Source organism: Mytilus trossulus, chromosome 8, assembly GCF_036588685.1.
Source record: "Mytilus trossulus isolate FHL-02 chromosome 8, PNRI_Mtr1.1.1.hap1, whole genome shotgun sequence".
Lineage (NCBI taxonomy): Eukaryota > Metazoa > Mollusca > Bivalvia > Mytilida > Mytilidae > Mytilus > Mytilus trossulus.
In genome coordinates, this window is record NC_086380.1 from 22,467,792 (window position 1) to 22,488,460 (window position 20,669).

At 31.5% G+C, this 20,669-nt stretch overlaps 1 protein-coding gene across 2 annotated transcripts; it reads left to right on the forward strand.

Annotated features, from left to right (window-relative positions):
* The first annotated feature begins 1,117 nt into the window (after positions 1-1,117).
* On the forward strand, positions 1,118-19,895 carry LOC134680705 (Na(+)/citrate cotransporter-like). 2 transcript variants are annotated; one of them, XM_063539893.1, is made up of 15 exons: positions 1,118-1,355; positions 3,620-3,769; positions 6,295-6,410; positions 6,738-6,862; positions 7,214-7,300; positions 7,627-7,720; positions 8,676-8,819; positions 9,395-9,529; positions 10,218-10,301; positions 11,208-11,303; positions 12,234-12,340; positions 13,040-13,167; positions 13,726-13,887; positions 16,752-16,889; positions 17,893-19,895. In XM_063539893.1, exons 1-15 carry the CDS (start codon positions 1,242-1,244, stop codon positions 18,052-18,054), a joined length of 1,842 nt encoding a protein of 613 aa, XP_063395963.1. In that variant the 5' UTR covers positions 1,118-1,241; the 3' UTR covers positions 18,055-19,895. The 2 variants fall into 2 exon arrangements, with proteins under 2 accessions (XP_063395963.1, XP_063395965.1); XM_063539895.1 differs by lacking the exon at positions 7,214-7,300 and having other exon boundaries at positions 1,123-1,355.
* Positions 19,896-20,669: the final 774 nt, after the last annotated feature.

Genomic DNA, 20,669 nt, shown 5'->3' on the forward strand with positions numbered 1-20,669 from the left:
AAAACGAATGTTGAATGTTGAATACGAATGTTGAATGTTGAAACCGAATGTTGAATGTTGAAAACGAATGTTGAATGTTGAAAACGAATGTTGAAAGTTGAAAATCGAATGTTGAAAATGGATACAAAAAAAAATAAAAAAAAAATAAAAAAAATTGAAATCGAATGTTGAATATTAAAAACGGATACAAGAAAAAAAATGTTAAATGTTGAATATTGGAATCGAAAGTTGAATGTTGAAATCGAATGTTGAATGTTGAAAATGGATACAAGAAAAAAAAATGAAAAAAATGAATGTTGAATGTTGAATATTGAATATTGAAATCGAATGTTGACTGTTGAATGAGGAAATTGAATGTTGAATGTTGAAATCGAATGTCGAATGTTGAAAATGGATACAAGAAAAAAAAAAAGAAAAAAAAATGAATGTTGAATGTTGAATATTGAAATCGAATGTTGAATATTGAAATTGAATGTTGAATGTTGAAATCGAATGTTGAATGTTGAAAAGGGATACAAGAAAAAAAAATGAATGTTGAATGTTGAATGTTGAACATTGAACCAACTTGACATCCGTAAATGTTATAAGGCATTTTGTGTAATCATAGAAACATTAGTCATTATGTATAATGACTGAATCTTGCAGGCATTTTAGAAAATACCTAAATTTTCAGGCATTTTACAAAATGCTAAATTTAGTAAATGCCTGTAACATATCATCTTCGCTAGCCAAGGGTTACGATCCACTCCCGCTCTCTTCAAAGTGAGTTTAAATATTCTTTTTCACTTTTTGGTCTTTTGGAAAATGTTGTTTGTGCTGTTTTTAGACCCTTCTACAACGAAATTTGTTTTACATACACACGTAAAAAAACTGCGGTTTTTATCCAACACAATCATAGGTTTGAACGTAGTTTTCAATTTAGACTCATTAATATATATACATCTGTATATATATATGTATCTAATTAATCAAAATGTTTGTTAAGTCTAAGTTATCTCCCTTATATAATATAATAAATATGACATGTCAACATCTATCATGTTTATTTCTGTTATACGGCTATCCTACCTTACAAGCAGTTAATTTGATATGTGTGTGATGAACCTGCGATATGATAGTACAGTTATAGTAATAAATAGTATGTCTGTGTTCGACTCTTTTTAAATCCGTTTATATACACACCTGAGTTTAGTAGGCGTGACGTAAATAAATATTAAAATAAACCTTAAGAAAAGGTGAAAATGGCTAACAGAGGTGCTTTGTGGTTTTTAAAAAATGTGTATGCCATAAGGAGCTGGATTATAATTATAATTGCTTTCGTAGTACCGTGTAAGCTAATTATATGTCAAACTCCGGTAAGTGGTACATGTAGTAAGGACTTTTAAATGTCTGTCCTACAGTTAAACAAGAAGTACGCTAAATCTGTTGATATGTTTACACCGACAATTGATTATTCTGCGTCGTTTTCTCTCTCTCTCTCTTTAAATTACATAAAAAAAAGATAAATTTGCATGTTAAAATACAATTAGGACTTAAGATATATAAACAGTTATTTAACTGCTTAAAAGCTAGTTGTTTTGTCGTACGATATATGGTCTACACACATGTTTAGGCTAAGAAAAAATACTGATTTAACCGCAACCAGTGTCTGTGGCTGTACCAAGTCGGACAGACTGTGATTATCATGTGTTTTTCTTTGTTGTTTTTACGTTTGTTCTTCTTCTGCGAAGTTTGATGTCCTAAACATGTTTTTTTTTCAGATTTACTCCATTCCTCATACATGTCATGTAATCATTATTTTTTGCTATTATTAATTTCATTTATTGGATATGACTACACGTACATAACACAAATACCATGACTACTATATGATATTTCGGTAGCTTCGACTTAAGAATATTATCTGAAATATGTTAACTCTTGGCAGGAGCAACCTAGTTATCTTTAGTTATTGATTTGCAATTTAAATATGTATTATATCAGTTTGAATGTATCAATCTTACCGAAATCTCACTTATTTAAATAAATACGATACGACTGAACTATAGAAACCTATCAAAAGTAAACACACAAAAAAATGTCCTTATATGTAGGTGTCATTCGCCATTAACAGAGAATAACTATATCCAAATAAATGCACAGGAGGCCCTGTTGGGCAACTTTAGACGTAACTATTTTCCCTGTGGCCCTTGTACGTTTTTGTTTTGCGCCGGGTAGAAGAGGAGGTCTTGATTTATATGTATACAATGACATTGAACTTGTCGAATGCATTTTATTTTTTATTACGATCTAAATTGTAAACAAATTACCAGGAACTAAAATAATTCAGCCTTTGTCATTGTTATTCACTAGATAAAATCTCGCTATTCACGTATACCACTAGGTCTGCATTTAAATCTCTTAAAACCTATTGTGCTAATTTTATAGATTGTAAACAAATCTATTTGGATATGCGAACATTTCAGTTGAACGTAAAGGTGTACATTTCCATTTTATCTGTATCTAGCCAGAAAGTTTTACTTTACTTTTAACCGTTAGATAGTTGATATTTTATAAATTCTCGTTTTTTAACATTCAATTGAATTGCTAAAATATGAAATTTGTATGCATGCCAGTATGAAACTGATCATCGATATAATGAATATTCTGCTCTTGTTGGATTACACGTATGATTGTCTGGGTCATCCAAAGGATTTAAGAAGCGAATCACAAACCACGTCGTTTACTCTTGCGTATCATATTAAGCAATACATATAATTGTGTAAAAAGAAAACAAAATAAATTAACTGATGTATGGAAAATAACTTTTTGATTTTAAGAGCGTAATGGTTAAGCGGTATGAAAATCCGTTTAAGTCTATGATCGTATTACATAACGAAAATGTTAAACTTTAATCTCTCCAAAACAGATTTTATTTATTAAAGGCGTAGTTTCATTAAATATATCACGCAGTTTGGATATTAAACATTAAAATGGCTCAGATGCAGGCTTGTAGCAACTTTGACAACTTAAGTCATATACCGGGTCAAAAATGGTCAGTGACAGTGTTATGGGTCGGCTTTACACCATCTATTATTTTTAATTGAATTTGAATACTTTTAAGATTCTATATAATAAATCAAAATATTATTACACAGTAATATATATTAACATTAAAGAAAAATGATTTTCAGCACACCATTATCCTTGTGCCCCTGGTACGATTTTGTTTTGCGGTAGAAGATGAGGTCTTTAGTCATATGTATAAATGACATTGAAGATTTGCCCATATGAGTAAAGTACCCATGCACATCTTCTCATAAGACGTAATAGAGGGGGGGAAGGAGCGGATAAGAACAAGGAAGTGTCTTTTTGTTTGCAAATGTTTACAAAAATGAGACAAGAAACAAGAAGTAAATGAGCCTCTTAGTTAGTGGTTTGTCGTTTGTTTATGTGTTTCATATTTGTTTTTCGTTCATATTTTTGTACATGAATTGGGCCGTTAGTAATTTTTCGTTTAAATTGTTTTACATTGTTATTTTGGCACACTACATCTTCCTTTATATACATATCTTCCTTTATATACATATATAAGACCATTAATAATTTAGTAGTGATGTTTTTCTTTTGCTTTTTGTAGGAATCGAAATGCCTTTATGTTATATGTGTAATGGGACTATGTTATGTGACAGAAGCAGTCCCGATATCAGTCACGTCCTTGTTTCCTATATTCCTGTTTCCAATGCTAGGAATAGCAACAGCAAAACATGTGTCTTCAAAATATGTAAATGTGAGTATCGTTGAAAACAAGAGCAAAAACATGTGTCTTCAAAATCTGATAATGTGAATATCGTTGAATAGCGACAGCAAAATCATGTGTCTTCAAAATATGTATATGTGAGTATCGTTGAATAGCATCAACAAAAACATGTGTCTTCAAAATATGTGAATGTGAGTATCGTTGAATAGCAAGAGCAAAAACTTTGTGTCTTTAAAATATGTGAATGTGAGTATCGTTGAATAGCAACAGTAAAACATGTGTCTTCAACATATGTATATGAGAGTATCGTTAAATAGCATCAGCAACAATATGTGTCTTCAAAAAATGTAAATGTAACTGTCTTTGAAAAGAAGTAGCAACAATATGTGTTTTTAAATATGTAAATATGAATATCGTTAAATAGCAACAGCAAACATATGTGTCTCTACAATATGTTGAGTATCGTTGACAACATTTACGTTTATTTGGGAAATAATGCATGGAAGCCATAGATTTGTTAAAAATTTACACTTGGCAGTGATATTCTAATTTTGTCTTTGGCGAAACGCATCAATGGAATATCATGGAATTTTACTTTATTTTGATTTTGTTTACTTTTCACAATTCTGATCCTTTAATTCGACGTGCTTCAGCTACCCTTAACAAACAAGTGTATACTAGATGCATGATTTGTTGTAACAGTTGTTAGTGGCTTGAACTACAATGTAGCTGTCAGTAACTGCTAGTACTCTCAGATCTGTACTTAATGGGTTTTTTGTTTGGATATACAAGTACCCTTCCATTTTGTGTTTTTGTAAGATGTATTTCTATTTATATCCATCTGATGAATTAAGCCTTTTCAACTAATTTTAACAGTTTGTTCTTATGTTGTATTGCATGGTACACCACTGCCACAACATTTTTATGTATCTGCCTGTTCAAAGTCAGGAGCTTGTAATTCAGTGGTTGTCGTTTGTTGATGTGTTACATATTTATATAGTTGTTAATTTCTGAGTGATTTTGATCTCTTGTGGAGAGTTGTCTCATTGGCAATCATACCACATCTTCTTTTTTTTATATGTCATACTTAACTCCGAAATATATAAATGATATCGTTATATATATAGATATTAAACCGTTTGAATGGTTTTACACTAGTTATTATGGGTCCTTTTTTATTTAAAGCTTGCTGTTCGGTATGAGCCTATACACAATGTTGAAGACTGTACATTGACTTATAATTGTGACTTGGTTGGAGAGTTGTCTCATTGGCACTCATACCACCTCTTCCTATATCTATACAATTAAAAAATCACACACAAGACTAACAAAAACCGGACACTCTTCAATTGGGACATGAAAAAACAAGAATGTGTCCAAAGTACACAGATGCCCAACTCGCATTATCATTTTCCATGTTCAATGGACCGTGAAATTGGGTAAAAAATCTAATTTGGCGGTAAAATTCAAAAAATTATATCATAAGGAACATGCGTAGTAAGTTTCAAGTTGATTAGACTTCAGCTTCATCAAAACTACCTTGACCAAATACTTTAAACTGAAACTTGCACTTTCATTTTCTATGTTCATTGGACCGTGAAATTGAGGTCAATACTTTACTCTGTCTTTAAAATGAGAAAGAGCATATCATAAGGAACCTGTGTACTAAGTTTCAAGTTGATTAGACTTCAGCTTCATCAAAAACTATCTTGACCAAAAACTTTAACCTGAAACTGGACAGCCGAACGAACGAACGAACGAACGAACAGACGGACGCACAGACCAGAAAACATTATGCCCCTCTACTATCATAGGTGGGACATAAAAATGTGGCAGGGTTTAACATGTGTTGTGAGATCTCACCCTTCCCCCTAAACCTCTAGCCAATGTAAAATAAAAATACAATACACTGCAGTACGCACAGTAAACTCAATATAAAAGAAGTTAGAATTCAATATAAGAATAGGTTACACGAGACACTTTTATGTATAATGATATTTTTTGCAAGGATTTTTTTGACAGTAAGAAATTCTAATATGCTCTGCTTTAAGATAAAAACAAGTAAGCAAGTAAACTTTGTGGTAGTTTTAAAAATCTTAAAATGTAATAAGGGGTTACAGATTTCATACCAAGCTTGTGCAAAATAATGTAATGGATCGAACATATTGGGCATGCATTTAATGCTGAGTTCACACGTAATTCGAATTCGATTCGCATTAACTAATTCGAGTTAGTTTAACTCGCATTAGAAACGTTTAACGTCCCAACGTCAATTTTAAATCGAATTACAATGAGCGCCAAATTCGTTTTACTGTCCAAACGACGTTAACTTTTTTAAAATTCGTATTAGCAAAAGCGTATTTCTAATGAGAATTAGTTAATTCGAATTAGTTAATTAGAATTAAACAAAGAAGAGTGCGTGAACGCTATTGGCGAATTCGATTCGAATTCAATTCGAATTAAATGTACGTGTGAACGAGGCATGACTATACTCAGATTTAACAAAGTTATAAAGAGCACAAAGTTATATTATGTTTTACCTTTTCAATTTACAGGATACCTCAATGCTGTTTTTCGGAGGTCTGATAGTGGCTGTAGCTATTGAAGAAACGGGTCTACACAAACGAATAGCTTTAGGAATTATGAAGTTGGTAGGAGTTTCACCAAATATGTGAGTCAATGGATAGTCAGTGTTCTAACATTTGTCTGCTATATAGCTAAAAGAGAATAAAGTCTTTCTGTCTTTCAGGCTTTTGGGTTTTTAAGGGTTGAGGTTGGAGTTTTTCATCGGCCTTATTTGATATAATGTTTAAAAAAAAACTATACGATTTAGTTTTCATAAAGTTACTGTTATCTTATTCTTATCTCATTTAACGTGTTTAATGTCGCATATTTTCATCTTTTGTATCATATATATTCAAGTTTTGATGACGCCAGAATCATATCTATTTCAGGTTTATCCTAGAATTGATGGTATCATTATTATTTCTGTTTTTAGGTTGCTCCTTGGATTGATGGTACCTACATGGTTTCTGTCTATGTGGATCAGTAACACGGCAACAACGTCAATGATGTTACCAATTATCACAGCTGTTATTGATCAAATGAAAATAGCTGAATCAGGTTCGATTATTTCTCATAAATTTGAATTTTGTTTCTACAGATTGTTTTGCAAAAGCAGACAATAAAACTAGTTGTCTCGATCACAAACTAGTTACTGTCCTATATTTCTTATCTTCTTGTAGTCATGTATTCAGTGATTGAAAATGCTTATAAACATTAATTTCGTATTCTTACGTCTCAAACCATTATGTTCCCCAATATCTCCATTTGTACATTACATGCATAAGGAACACTTTTAATTTAATTGAATATTAGACATCACAGTTCTGATAGTTTCGCCCGATATAGATTGACTTTTGTGATAGTGACGGTGTTACAAACATAAAACTTTGTTTTACTGTATTTTGGTAGAAGTATCGGAAGAGACACTTATGTTGTCAAATAAACGTGAAAATCATCAAAACTTGGATAATAACTCCGATGATCGGTTTTGCAGTGGTAAGTTTAAAATCATACCGTACAATGTATATCGGATTTTTTTAAGTTTTAAAAATTTTGATAAATGTAATTTGCGGATTCCAAAATTATCTAAACATCTGAAAAATTGAGGCGAAAAAAATCCGATATACGGTAAAATGTATTAGGTATGCAGTAACTCGGTGTTGGATTGTGGTGGAATCCCGCATGAAATTCACGTATATATATAGATATATATATTCCATATATATTCACGTGCATGATGAAGGTTTTGAAGGCATGCTAACGATTGACAGTGCATGTACAAAGTATTTTTTTTATTAAAATACAATGTATTATTTCATCAGACGATGACTCAAACTATGTGATGGATAAGAAAGATAATTCGAACGGACCAGTCAGTGAAAAGGATGTCAAAATTGAAATTAGTGATACACAGAGGTAATTATTACATAAATTATACTTGTCTAAGGTAAATTGCATGTCTCCCAAAATATTAAAATCCCCTAACTCACAAGTGTAAATATAAAAAGAAAATGTGGTATGATTGTAAATGAGACAACTATCCACAAAAGACCAAAATGACACAAACATTAACAACTATAGGTCACCGTACGGCCTTCAACAATGAGCAAAGCCCATACCGCATAGTCAGCTATAAAAAGATCCGATAGGACAATGTAAAACAATTCAAACGAGAAAACTAACGGCCCTATTTATGTAAAACAAATGAACGAAAAACAAATATTCAATATGTAACACATAAACAAACAACAACCACTAAACCATTGAAATAAGGAAACAAACGACCAGAATTAAGTATAAAACAATAGACCAAAAACAAATATGTTTCACAGCAACAAACGACAACCACCGAATAACAGGCTTTTGACTCGGGACAGGCACTATTTTTGTTTGACGCCAACTAACCCGGAATAGTGGTGTAACAGTACAATATAAGAACGAACTATAAAATATGTTAAAAAGGAAAATAATCAAACAAAATTAAAACACAGACATGATGTGGCAGGGTATTTATACATCCGTACAACAGGAAAAAAGTCACTAAGTACAGATCGGTGAGTACTCCCAGTTAAACATCTTAGACTTAAATACCAAACAGTACAGACCCAACATCCAGCATCTAAATCCATGTATACATGTACTGATACACGATTTTAATAATTAAATACAAAAATAAAAGGAAAATATACAGCTGTATGGTGATAGTTTGTATACGGGGATTTCTTTTAAATAATGATATCGAAAGCGATACAATTAATACGTCCATTCTTTTATTTATTTCCTGAAACCTTAATTCCATATTTTCCTATGATTTTTTTTCTTTATTGATGGCACACTTATGTGTAATGATATTGTTGTGTTTGATTTTCAGGCAGACGACACAACGTAAATCAGAAGAGATAAAGAGACTGAGTAAAGCATTTGCCCTTAGCGTCGCTTATGCCGCTAATACAGGAGGAATAGCAACATTGGTTGGTACACCACCAAACCTTGTATTACAGTCGGTTGCAAATACGTATGTCTATCTATGTCTATCTATGTCTATCTATGTCTATCTATGTCCATCTGTATATTTTACATTTATTCAAATTATATCTGCATACGAGTAGGTCTATTTTTCCAATGTCTCTCCCAAATCAGCCGTAACATATACTGAGACCGGACAACTGGCATAACTGCAATACACGCTGACTATTACAAATATAACTATCATCTACATAGTCAATAAAAGAAAAACTGTTTATCAGTTCTTTATCTAATGTATCATTAACTATGTTGTCCGCTTTTAGACGGAATTATACTTTATTAAGGTGAATAAGGGGGAAGAAAGTGTTTTAATAATTTGCTAAAATTTAGTTCGTATCATAGATCATATGTTCTTCAAAATTAATAAACTGAATTGATACATGTTCAACCTTTTGATTTCGGTTTCAAATACCACCATGAGACTTCAACACGTATGTACTTTCCAACATCACTTCAAAATTTAACAGCTGCTTCAGTACTTGCTTACGTCTTCGGTTTAACAAATATGTTCTGACTGGACATTCCATATTAATTTGTACATGATATTTATAAATAATTTTTCAGTAAGTATGATGCAATTAAAAAAGGCACAGATGCAGGAATAACGTTTGCAAACTGGATGGGATTTGCAATCTTATTATCGCTCATTATGCTCATTCTTTCATGGTTTTGGATTCAGTTACTTTTCATTCGATGCGGGTGAGTAGATTTAGTGGAATCACGCCGTGCGGTCTTCCATTTCATGATTTTGAACCAAGCTTTTTTTTTGGTTTTCCCGTTTGAATGGTTTCACACTTGTCATTTTTTTGGGCCGTTTATAACTTGCCGTTCGGTTGGAGCCAATATTCCGTGTTGAAGACCGTAATTTGACGGAGAGTTGTCTCATTGGCACTCATATGCATACTACTACTTACTATATCTATATCATATTCTAACTTATGACCTTGTTTTAACTCTGCAAATTTATGGAAGACTAGTTTAGTTCTTCCCTCGACAGGATTCGAATTAGCTCATGCTATTGGGATGTCGTGTAAAAAAAACCACCTGCACTATGTCCAACCCTTTACATGTCCAACTAAATGTATACTGTAGAAAAAAAAGAGATTTCGATGGACTAGTGTTACCTTTTCTTTTTAGAATAATCTAGAGTTGTATCACTGAACACGGTAGTGTAGGCATAAAATATAATTAATTGCAGAATAGCTTAAATATGTGACGTAAAAGATGTAAGACCAACACAGAAATAATGATTTGATATTTATTTATATATACATTCATGTAATATATGTGAGAATCGGTCAATGAAATTCAAAAACGAGTGAATTAAGATGAGAAACAATATTCGTATTAAGACAGGAAATTACATTGATTTGTTTCCCTTTAACAGGTGTTTGAATAAGGCAAACAGAAGTAGATCCAAAGCAATCAAGACAGCAATAGATCAGGAATTTAAAAAACTGGGAAAAATTACGTGAGTTTTGGTACACTTATTATTTCATGTATATTTATTTTTGTCAGTGTAAAACTGACAGTGAAATGTCAATCTTAATGCAGATTAGTTTTCACTTTGTCTCAAAGTTCATTATATTTGATAGTTTTAGTAAAAATTTAAATACGTTTACATTTCATGTAAAGTACGTTTTCTCTGAAATTTTATCAACATATATATACAGATACGATTGTTTATTGCTTATATGAAGTAATTATTTACATAGGAGACAATGGAAGCCTTTTTGAGTTCTGCGTTTTCATTATATAAAAAAAAACGTTGGTAAAAACTGTCAAATTTGAAATTCAACTCATTAAAATTCAAATAAAACTGTAAAACACAAGTGACACCGCAGCTTTGAAAGAAATGGCTATTTGTTTTTTTATCTTAACCTTTTGATTTAGTTTTCGGTCAGTCATGTTAGGTTGATTAAAGATCGACACTAGTTGTCAATAGATATGCAGAAAAATGCCAAACAAAAAAGAGACAAGACTTAAAATTATATTCACATTTTGAATCTTTTTTTATTCAACAAAACATAACATATTTGTTTAAAGCCGGGAATTTTAGCTTACTGTGAATCATCAATTTTCAAAATAAAGAAAAAAATGCTTTTTACTACTTAAGCTTTACTTTTGTCTTTTGGTATTATTTTTATAGGCTTCGTCTTATTTTAGTATGAAGTTTTGAATTTTCAAATTATTTGCCCCGAACATCACGGAAAAAACATTTATTGCCAAAATGCGTATTTATATTAGTAAAATTGGTACAGTAAATGATAGAACAATGTATAAACAATTTAAAAAATATACACAAAAACGACATGCTGCAAATTTATAACTCTAAATCTCTAAAGGTCAACAATTGTCAACTTTATTCTACTTTTAGTTTTGCAGAAGTGACGGTGTTGATAGTATTTATTTGTTTAGCAATACTGTGGATTTTCCGTGATCTTCCTGATATTCACGGTTGGTCACTTGCATTGTGAGTATATCATCTGTATTAAATAGTTTAACAAATTACGAAGGATAATTAACTTTGAGAAAATGGAGCGATTAATGCTATCACGAATATTTACGTACATCTTACTCTTTGTTTGTTTGAAAAACATCTGGAGACTTATGTCTGACACACATACTTTAAATTTGTGTGGATCCTTTTCTTTTAAACAAATATTCTAGCATGCGCAACGCAATGCGCGATGGTTTGTTTTGTGTTTTGTTATAAATACGTGTATTCATACGTTTAACTGTCGCTGATCTAGCTCCTCATAAATATTTGAAAATAATTTTCTCTCTTGGATTACCAAACAATACAACAAAAGATAATGTCATTGACGACTTTCATATGATTGTGCATTGTTATGTCTTATCTTTTCGTTTGAACGCAAGCGTGGATTTTTTTTTATTCGCGCAAACGTATCGCGAAATATTGACTTTGGCAAAAATCGAACTAATGTGAATGCAGATAACTTATGAGGGAAAAACAGTTCTGAAATTATAAATCAAGATCTAATCATTGCAAACATGACACTGTCGTGTTGTTTTGCATTGCTAGAAAGTTAAATCACAAAAAAACTTAAATCTGAGTAAAATTCAAAACGGAAAGTCCCAAGTGTCAACATGATCAAATGGTACCAAAACTAAAGATAAAACACATCAAATGAAAGGATAACAACTGTCATAATCCAGACTTGGAACAAGAATTTTCTTATGTGGAAAATGGTGGATAGAACCTTGTTTTTTTGCTAGCTTAAACATCATAATAACTTTTTAATTTATATTTACTATTAATGCGCTCAGTTTTGGGTCCCCTCTTTCCTAATACTTCTCTGTTCTTCCCTTTGATTTATAGACAGTTCATAAAATTTCTAACGAATCTTTTATAGCAACCGATATGTTTTTATCTTTACAGTAAAACTAAGTACGTTAGTGATTCAACAGCATCCATCTTAATGGCCTGTTTACTTTTTATTTTGCCTGCAGAGGTACCAAATGTTTTCTGTTGGAACAAAATTTCAAGTAAGTAACTCATTGATAAACTCTCATAAATCGGTTGACTACTTTGGAAGTTATTGAAGTTAAATATTGGTGATAGCACTCAAAGGAAAACAAAATTCTTGTCCAATCGGTGTCCTTGGAGGACTCTCACATTAAGGGTTTGGGACACTTAAATTACAATGTGGATATACTATCAAAATGTGAACATTCATAAAAAAGTAATTCCAATTAGGCAGCAACCATTTGATTTTCTGGGGGGGCTATGGTTTTTTTTTCTGTACAAACTTTTTTTTTCGCCTGCGGCGAAAAACAATCTATTTTTTTCGCGACAAGTCGAAAACATTTTTTTTCTTTCAATTTTAGCATTACATATATTGGCAGCTGAGGGTGTAACAAACAATTTTTTTTTTTCAGAATTCAAAACAAATTATTTTTTTCTCCAAAAACTGGAAACAAACTTTTTTTTCCAAAAAAAACCATAGCCCCCCAAGAAAATGAAATGGTTGCTGCCTTAGATCTTTTATTTTAGCCAAAAAATATAGCAGTTTTACAAATTTATTAAAAGTTAAACTTTAAGCTATTTATTGGAAAGTGTGTTGTTTTTGACAATGTGTTATGTTTCATACCAGTAATGATGGTTTCATAAATTAAGAATTCATACAAGTATACATGATTAATCATATTGAGTAATCTTTATTTTGTATCTTTATTTTTCTGTAGGCACCACTAATGAATACGAAAAGTCGACATACCGACCGATTTTAAATTGGCAAGTTACTAACCAGAAAGTGCCTTGGGGTGTTTTAGTACTCCTCGGTGGTGGTTTTGCTCTAGCTGATGCAAGTCAGGTAAACTAATTTGATTATAACTGTTCGGCAATTGAGGTATACTAATGACTTTGTATTGTCAGGCAATTGAGGTATACTTATTAGAGTGTTAGCATCGATACCAGGCACGTTTAGTGTACGAATAAGTTTTTTAGTTTCATTAAAGTCAGTCACACTAATTACATCCTAACAATAAGGCAAGTCAGATATACCTATTTGAGTTTAAGTGGCAGGCAAATCCGTTATACTAAGGTACAAGATAAACAAAAATGAATGATTTGATCACTAAGAACAAACCATGATCTTCAACATCGAACAAAGTATCACATTAACTGCAACTTTAGGAGCACTCCTATCACGAAAATAACTCTCTGCAAAAAAAAAATAATTGGCAAGCGTCTGGTTTGGTGTCTAGGGTATTTGAAATTAAACTTGTACAGTCCCTTCCCATCTAGATGCTGACATTAATGTCAGGCTTCGATGATATACTAAGTATTCAGTAGTTTTTAAGTTCACATGCTAAACCATTTTACATTGGAATAGAATTAAACCAATATTGTTCTTTTGTATATCTCTTAGATTTCTGGTTTGTCTAAATGGTTGAGTTGTGAGCTCAGTTCAATAAATGAATACGAGCCCTGGATCATCAATTTGATAATTTGTTGTGTTGTTGCTGGAGCCACAGAAGTGACGAGCAATACTGCTACAGCGACTCTACTACTGCCTATAATGTTTGATTTAGTAAGTATCGTGTCCTTTTACCATATTATTTAGTACGTACATGTATCGTGGCCGATTAAAACTACTACTGCCTATAATATTTGATTTAGTACGGATCCAGAATTTTGGAAAGGGAACGAAGTATGGAACGATGCACTTTTTAAACGGTTCCTGACGTGAGGCATGTATATCTAATAGTTGCTGTAAAATGTTAGAGTTGGACATTTTTCTATGTACTGATATATTTGATGTGGACATGGAAAATTCTCGTTTGTTATATGTTAAGTTAGCATAACCTCACATATTTCTAGAAATTTACAGTACGATCGACACGATTTAAGAAAGACAAACAAGCAATGTTTATCCAAATGTTTGGTTGAATGTTTCACTCAACAAGGGGAGTGAGGGGTTCCAAATGAATCAAAGGTTACCAATGAGTCTGAAATGACAACGAATTTATGAATGTCGGTCGACAAATGGAGACGTAAAGGTCACACCCAGCAGGCAGGTTGCATTTGGTCCTTGAAAAAAATAATCTATATTAGTTCGGCAAAACAGACATTCCGGACAGATATGGGATTTACATGCATGCAAACCCCCGGCCCCCAAAAAAAAACGCCAGTTTTTTATTCAACATGTTCATTTAATGCTAAATAATTCTGTTGGAAATTTTTGTTTCTAATAGCAGTCAGATTGTTTTCTCTCAAATAGCTCTGCCGCCTCAAATCAAATGGTCCGTACCTTAGACTTTAAATCTATCTAGAGCTTACTGACTTGGGATCATTGTTCAGCTATGTTATTAGTAGGCTGGGACGTTTGGGTTAAACATGTTTTCGTAGGTAAATAATATTGCTGTGGAACAGAATAGAGTTCTACTTTGTGAAATACAAGTCAATACGTTCTTGCTCAATCCTGTGTCGCTTTGCAGGTGTCATGCTTGTCATCCTCAGCCTTAGCAATGTGTTACTGTAATTTGAATTTCAAAATGACTGAATGACGTTTTTCCGACACACCGGTCAACTCCAACGTATAGCGAATCACATGACTTTGACATAATCAATAATATATTACAGTGAATACGAGCGAAAAATATCTTTATAAGTAAAGAATTGTCGCATAAAAACTATATACACGCGGAATGGCAAAGTTCACAAAGCCTAGTCTGATTAATCATTTTACAAAAAAAAAAGTCAGAGCAAAGACCTCTACGCCCCCTCTGAATCCGGCAATTGTGAGCATGTCACATTAAACATACTACTGCCTATTTTTTTTTCATTAATTAAAAATAATACTACTGCTTATAAGTTCTCATTTAGTACATACCGTGTGACATTACAATAACTACTGCGTATCATGTTGGATTTAGTACGTACCATGTCACATTACAATTACTCCAGCCTATATGTTGCATTATTATAAATGTAAATGATGTAGGTTCCCTTAGGAAGTCCTTTTGCGGCTAAAACTGGCCAACTTTTACTATGAAAAGTCGTAAAAAATATATCCTAGAATTCATATCTACTACTTTTTTTTCAGGTCAAAACATAGGGTTGTGCGGCCTTTTTTCAACAATAATAATCCCCGATCTTCAAAAAGCGTAAACTTGTTCTTCAATTCTGTACTAAGCTCCCATCACTTTGGGTCTTCCTCATAAATCAATTTAGACGTTATCCTTGTGTTTTTATACTTGTAACATTCAAAAGTTATGTCTTCTCTATTAGATGAAACATATAACGTTTGATGTAATACGTAATATTGCACATTAAAATTACAAATGCGTTTATTGCTGGATTTAGAACATTTCACGTCACATTACAATTACGAATACATATGTTGGAGTTAGTAATAGTATTTTAATTCCATATTACAATTACGAATGTATAGGTTTCAAAAGAGGGACGAAAGATACCAAAGGTACAGTCAAACTCATAAATATAAAACAAACTGACAACGCCATGGCTAAAAATGAAAAAGACATACAGAAAAACAATAGTACACATGAAACAACATAGAAAACTAAAGAATAAACAACACGAACCCCACCAAAAACTAGGGGTGATCTCAGGTGCTCCGGGAGGGTAAGCAGATCCTGCTCCACATGCAGCACCCGTCGTGTTGCTTACGTGATTACAAATCCGGTAAATAGTCTAATTCGGTATGTCAAATTCATGAGTTAGTATTAGGTCACATTACAATTACGACTGCCTATTCGGTTTGATTTAGTATATAAAAATTACGGCTGTTTATATATTTGAGTTTTGCCTGTTATGTTTGAAAATCGCTAAAATGTCGGTGTGATTAAAACTTTGGTATTCTAATAATATATCTGATAAATATAATAAAGGGATGAACGATACAATAGGGACTATCAAACTAATTAATCGAAAATAAACTGACAAAACATGGCTAAAAAAAAGACAAACAGACAAATAATAGTACACAAACCACAATAGAGAAAAATAAAGAATCCATTTTGGCAACAGTAGTATTCCGCTTTTTGAAAGTCATTAATCGATTTAGACAAACACAAATCCGGGTTGTAAACTAAAACAGAGGGAAACCTATCAACTATAAGAGGAAAAAAACGACGCAACAGAAACACTGAAGTGAACAAAAACAAACAACAATGCAACACACCTAGAAACGATCATATAACAACTGTCATTAACCTGTATTGGTACTAAGCAATACGAATCCCACTTAAAACTTGGGGTGATCTCACGTGCTCTGGAAAGGTAAGATACGTAAGATTGAATATATTTAGATTCAAAGCTAGATAAAAATAGAAATTCGTCATGTTTTCTTTGAAATAATGAGTGAGTATTATTTCTTAGCTTAGCTTATGTATTACATATATCATTTTATATGTTTATTATTATTTTTAGGCCATAGGATTGAACCTTCATCCATTATACATGATGATTAGTGTATGCATTGCTTGTTCATTTGCTTTTATGTTACCAGTAGCAACACCTCCAAACGCAATCGTTTTTTCTACGGGATACTTGAAGATTTACGACATGGTATGTTCATATGATTAAGAAAATAGGTTGTGTTTTTAGCTATAAAACTAGGTTAAGTCTACCATTTTCTACGTAAGTTAATGGCTTTCACAAGTCGAAAATATGACAATTGTTGTCCATTCGATTGATGCGTTTGATGTGCTTGATCATTTGATTTTGTCATCTGATAAGGGACTTTTTGTTTTAAACTATTCTTATAAAAGTTCAGAATTTTTGTGATTTTACTATTTGTTAATAAAACAGCTATACATGAGACCAACTGACGAGGATTTAAGTATTTTTATAAATTGAGCATATTATGGAGTAAACAATACTACTATTTGCAACAAAAACTTGATTCCTATCTAGATCATATGTCGTAAATAAAGGCAACATTAGTATACCGCTGTTCGAAGTTCATAAATCGATTGAGAAAAAATATGTTCTCAAAACAAAATCATTTGTCTTCTATAGATAAACTGCTGCCGTTGTTCACAATAAAATCATAGCAATTCTTAGCTTGGTAAATGTACTCGTCCTCAATGAAATCAATTGGTCGCCAGTCCTTCATTGAAAATTTGATGGGGAAAAACTACTTATTTAACTATAAAATAGATATTTCGAACAATATTGAGTTGGTCTGCTGAGGCTTTCTTAGTTTACATGACAGCAAGTGTTGTGTGTAGATTTTTATCTTCTAAAATCCATACTTGTGCGAACACATGTTAATATATTATATAAAGCAATATACTTTCAAGTATCAATCCACTTAAGCAGTAAAACATCAAGATATAGAAAATGTATTAATGTCAGAATGTTTTCCATTCGTTAGGTGTGTTTGAGCCTTTTTTGTGATAAAAGACCTACCATTTTGAATTTTCATCGAAGTGCGTTTTTTGTTTTGTTATTTTTTATGCTTTTGTTTTGTTTATAATCCTTCTGTGGATTAGTACACTCATTCGTTGTAATTTGTTTTCCTATTAAGAAAAACAGTATTTGATTAGATTTATCTTTTTTTCTACAGGTATTTGCTGGTATTGTTATGAATATTATCGGGATTGCAGTATTAACGCTGGCAGTTAACACATGGGCAGAACCTATATTTAACCTGGATACAATTCCGGAGATGTTCCGGAATATTTCGAGCAATACAAATAATGCTTGTATTCAGCTGTGTCCAAATTGAAGTACAATATACATGTAATACTAATACATATCCATAGAAAAATACTGTGCGCAAAGTACAAATGCACGAGTATCATTGAATACTTTGAAGACTCATTATTCAACATTCAAGAAGGTAGTATTCTGGGCTATCCTTAGTTTGTTATTATTATACAATCTGAATAATAAAATTTAAATACGCGAATAGATCTCGTGTTTCTGGAATACATAAAAAAAAATATGTGATCAATTATTGTATATTTGCTTATTTTTCAAATGTAACACACATATCTATATTTAATTCTGTAAATGTTATTCTTCTCGGTAAAAACTCAAAATAAAAGATATATATGTTTGTGATACTGTATTTAAAGATGCTGGTAAAGGTAAAAAAAAAAATCTAATTTAACAGTTGAATTGATGTCAATAGTAATGATACAATGTACAATTTTCTTCTTAAGAAATATATATATAAATACTGAATACTAATAATTACTCATAATAAAATTAACGGTACTAATTTTCTTGCACCAGATGCGCATTTCGACAATACATGTCTCTTCAGTGATGCTCGTGGCCAAAATACTTGAAATCCAAAGCTTATATAAAAGATGAAGAGCTATAATCCAAAAGGTTCAAAAAGTATAAAGTGTGCATTTAAATATGTGATATATATAATATATTTGAAAGTTTTGTGTTTAAAGTATGCCTAATTTACATGTAAACACATTTTCAGACAACTTATACCGTAAAAGAACTGAGACGGTGATATCTAAAATGTCAACACATTTTTGTAAATAAAGAACCCGCGGATTGTCTATGGAAAAAACTAAGATATGTCGTAACATGAAAATAATTATTATATCGGTCTACAGTAGGGTTTTTTCTATTACAAAATTCAAAATAAGCAAAGCAACTCATTGTGTTGAACCGAATCAAATGGTTTCGGGAAAATATGCACTAAGATCAGATACAATTAAATATCCGTTTATTTGTCATTCTGGCATTCAAAAGTGGGATTTTATAATACTTCACAATAAATATCTACATTACATAATGGTATATGCATGGGAAATGTAACTAATACAACAAAAGATTATGCAACTTGCATATGCTGTTTTATTATATTCCCAATGTACATAATGATGATAAAACTGAACCCATATAAATCTTCACTGTTTATATAATCTTAATTATATTGACCAGTATATTAATTATTTTTCATCAAGATTAAAAACCATAAATAAATGTGTGTTTAAGGAGGTAGACCTTGGTTCAGGGAGATAACTCTTTTATTCAGTGATGCGTTTATAAAAGTCAAGTATAATTAATGTATTTTAAGCATTTACCTGAAACAGATTAGATATAATTTATGTAACCTAGAAGCTTATAATTTTTTAATGACAGTGGTTGACATAAACGTACTGATGATTTAAAGAGTCTTTTCCCTTAATCTAGACCTACCTCCTTAAATATACTAAAAATGTGACTATCATAGCTTCAACGAAAAAAATGATAGAATAAAGCGTCAAAGAGAAATGTTTTAAACAAAATAATACTGATATTAGTATGGAACACTTGCTGTTGTAAATGACTTTTTTTTGTATACATTGAATTTAAATTTTTTTATTGTCAAGGTTTTTGTTTGTTGTGGGATTTTTTTTTTATTTTTATTTTTATTTTTATTTTTTTTTGGGGGGGGGGGAGAAATTAGTTCTTAAAATATATAAATGCTGTAGACAACAAAAAGTGCAATACACTGTCCGCATAAACAAAATCTGTACTATTATGAATAGTTATGTTCATTTCAACTTATTTTTATATTTGTTTTTAAGTTTTCATTTAATATAAAGTTTGTTCTTAGGTTGTACTGTTACATCACATTCCCAGGTTATGTCACCAGCAAACAAGTTTAACCATCCACATTCAAAATGTTCCTTTCCAAAGACATTAGCCTTCAATTTAGTTGTTGTATTTTGTTGATGTAAATACTATTTGTATTTCATTTATTGCTTTGTGCATACATTTTGCCGTTAATTTCGAATTCCTCGTTTGAATGGATTTATATTTGTCATCTAGATGCATTTTTATAGCTGAATATGCTGTGTGTGTGTTGCTCATTGTTGAAGGCTGTACGTTGACGTATAGATTTTAACTTATATGTCATTCGGTCTCTGGTGCAGATTTGTCTCATTGACTATATATTACATCAGTTTGGGGAAAAACATACTACAACATATACAATGGTGTATTGACATGCAGAGATATGTTAATGTCACAGAATATTTTTTTTTACAACGAAACCCCTTTTCTTATTCATTTCATAACCATTACGATTTAATCAGTTTGTTTAATGAATATTAAACTCCAAGTGGTGTATGTATAGAGAAATAATATGAGGCAGGCATTACCTGTAAATGGGGACGAAGTCTGTATGAATTACTTTTTTGTAACTTAAATATTTGTTAAAAAAAAAGAAACGGAAATACCGTAACGTTTCCGATTTTGGTTCTGTTGTTAGGGATTTTAGTTGTGACGTTATTTAAGTTATGACGTCATATGCAATGTAAACAAAGAAACGCTATCATCAGGTAACGTTTTTTCATATCAAGGAATTATTAAAAATGAAATTGGTAT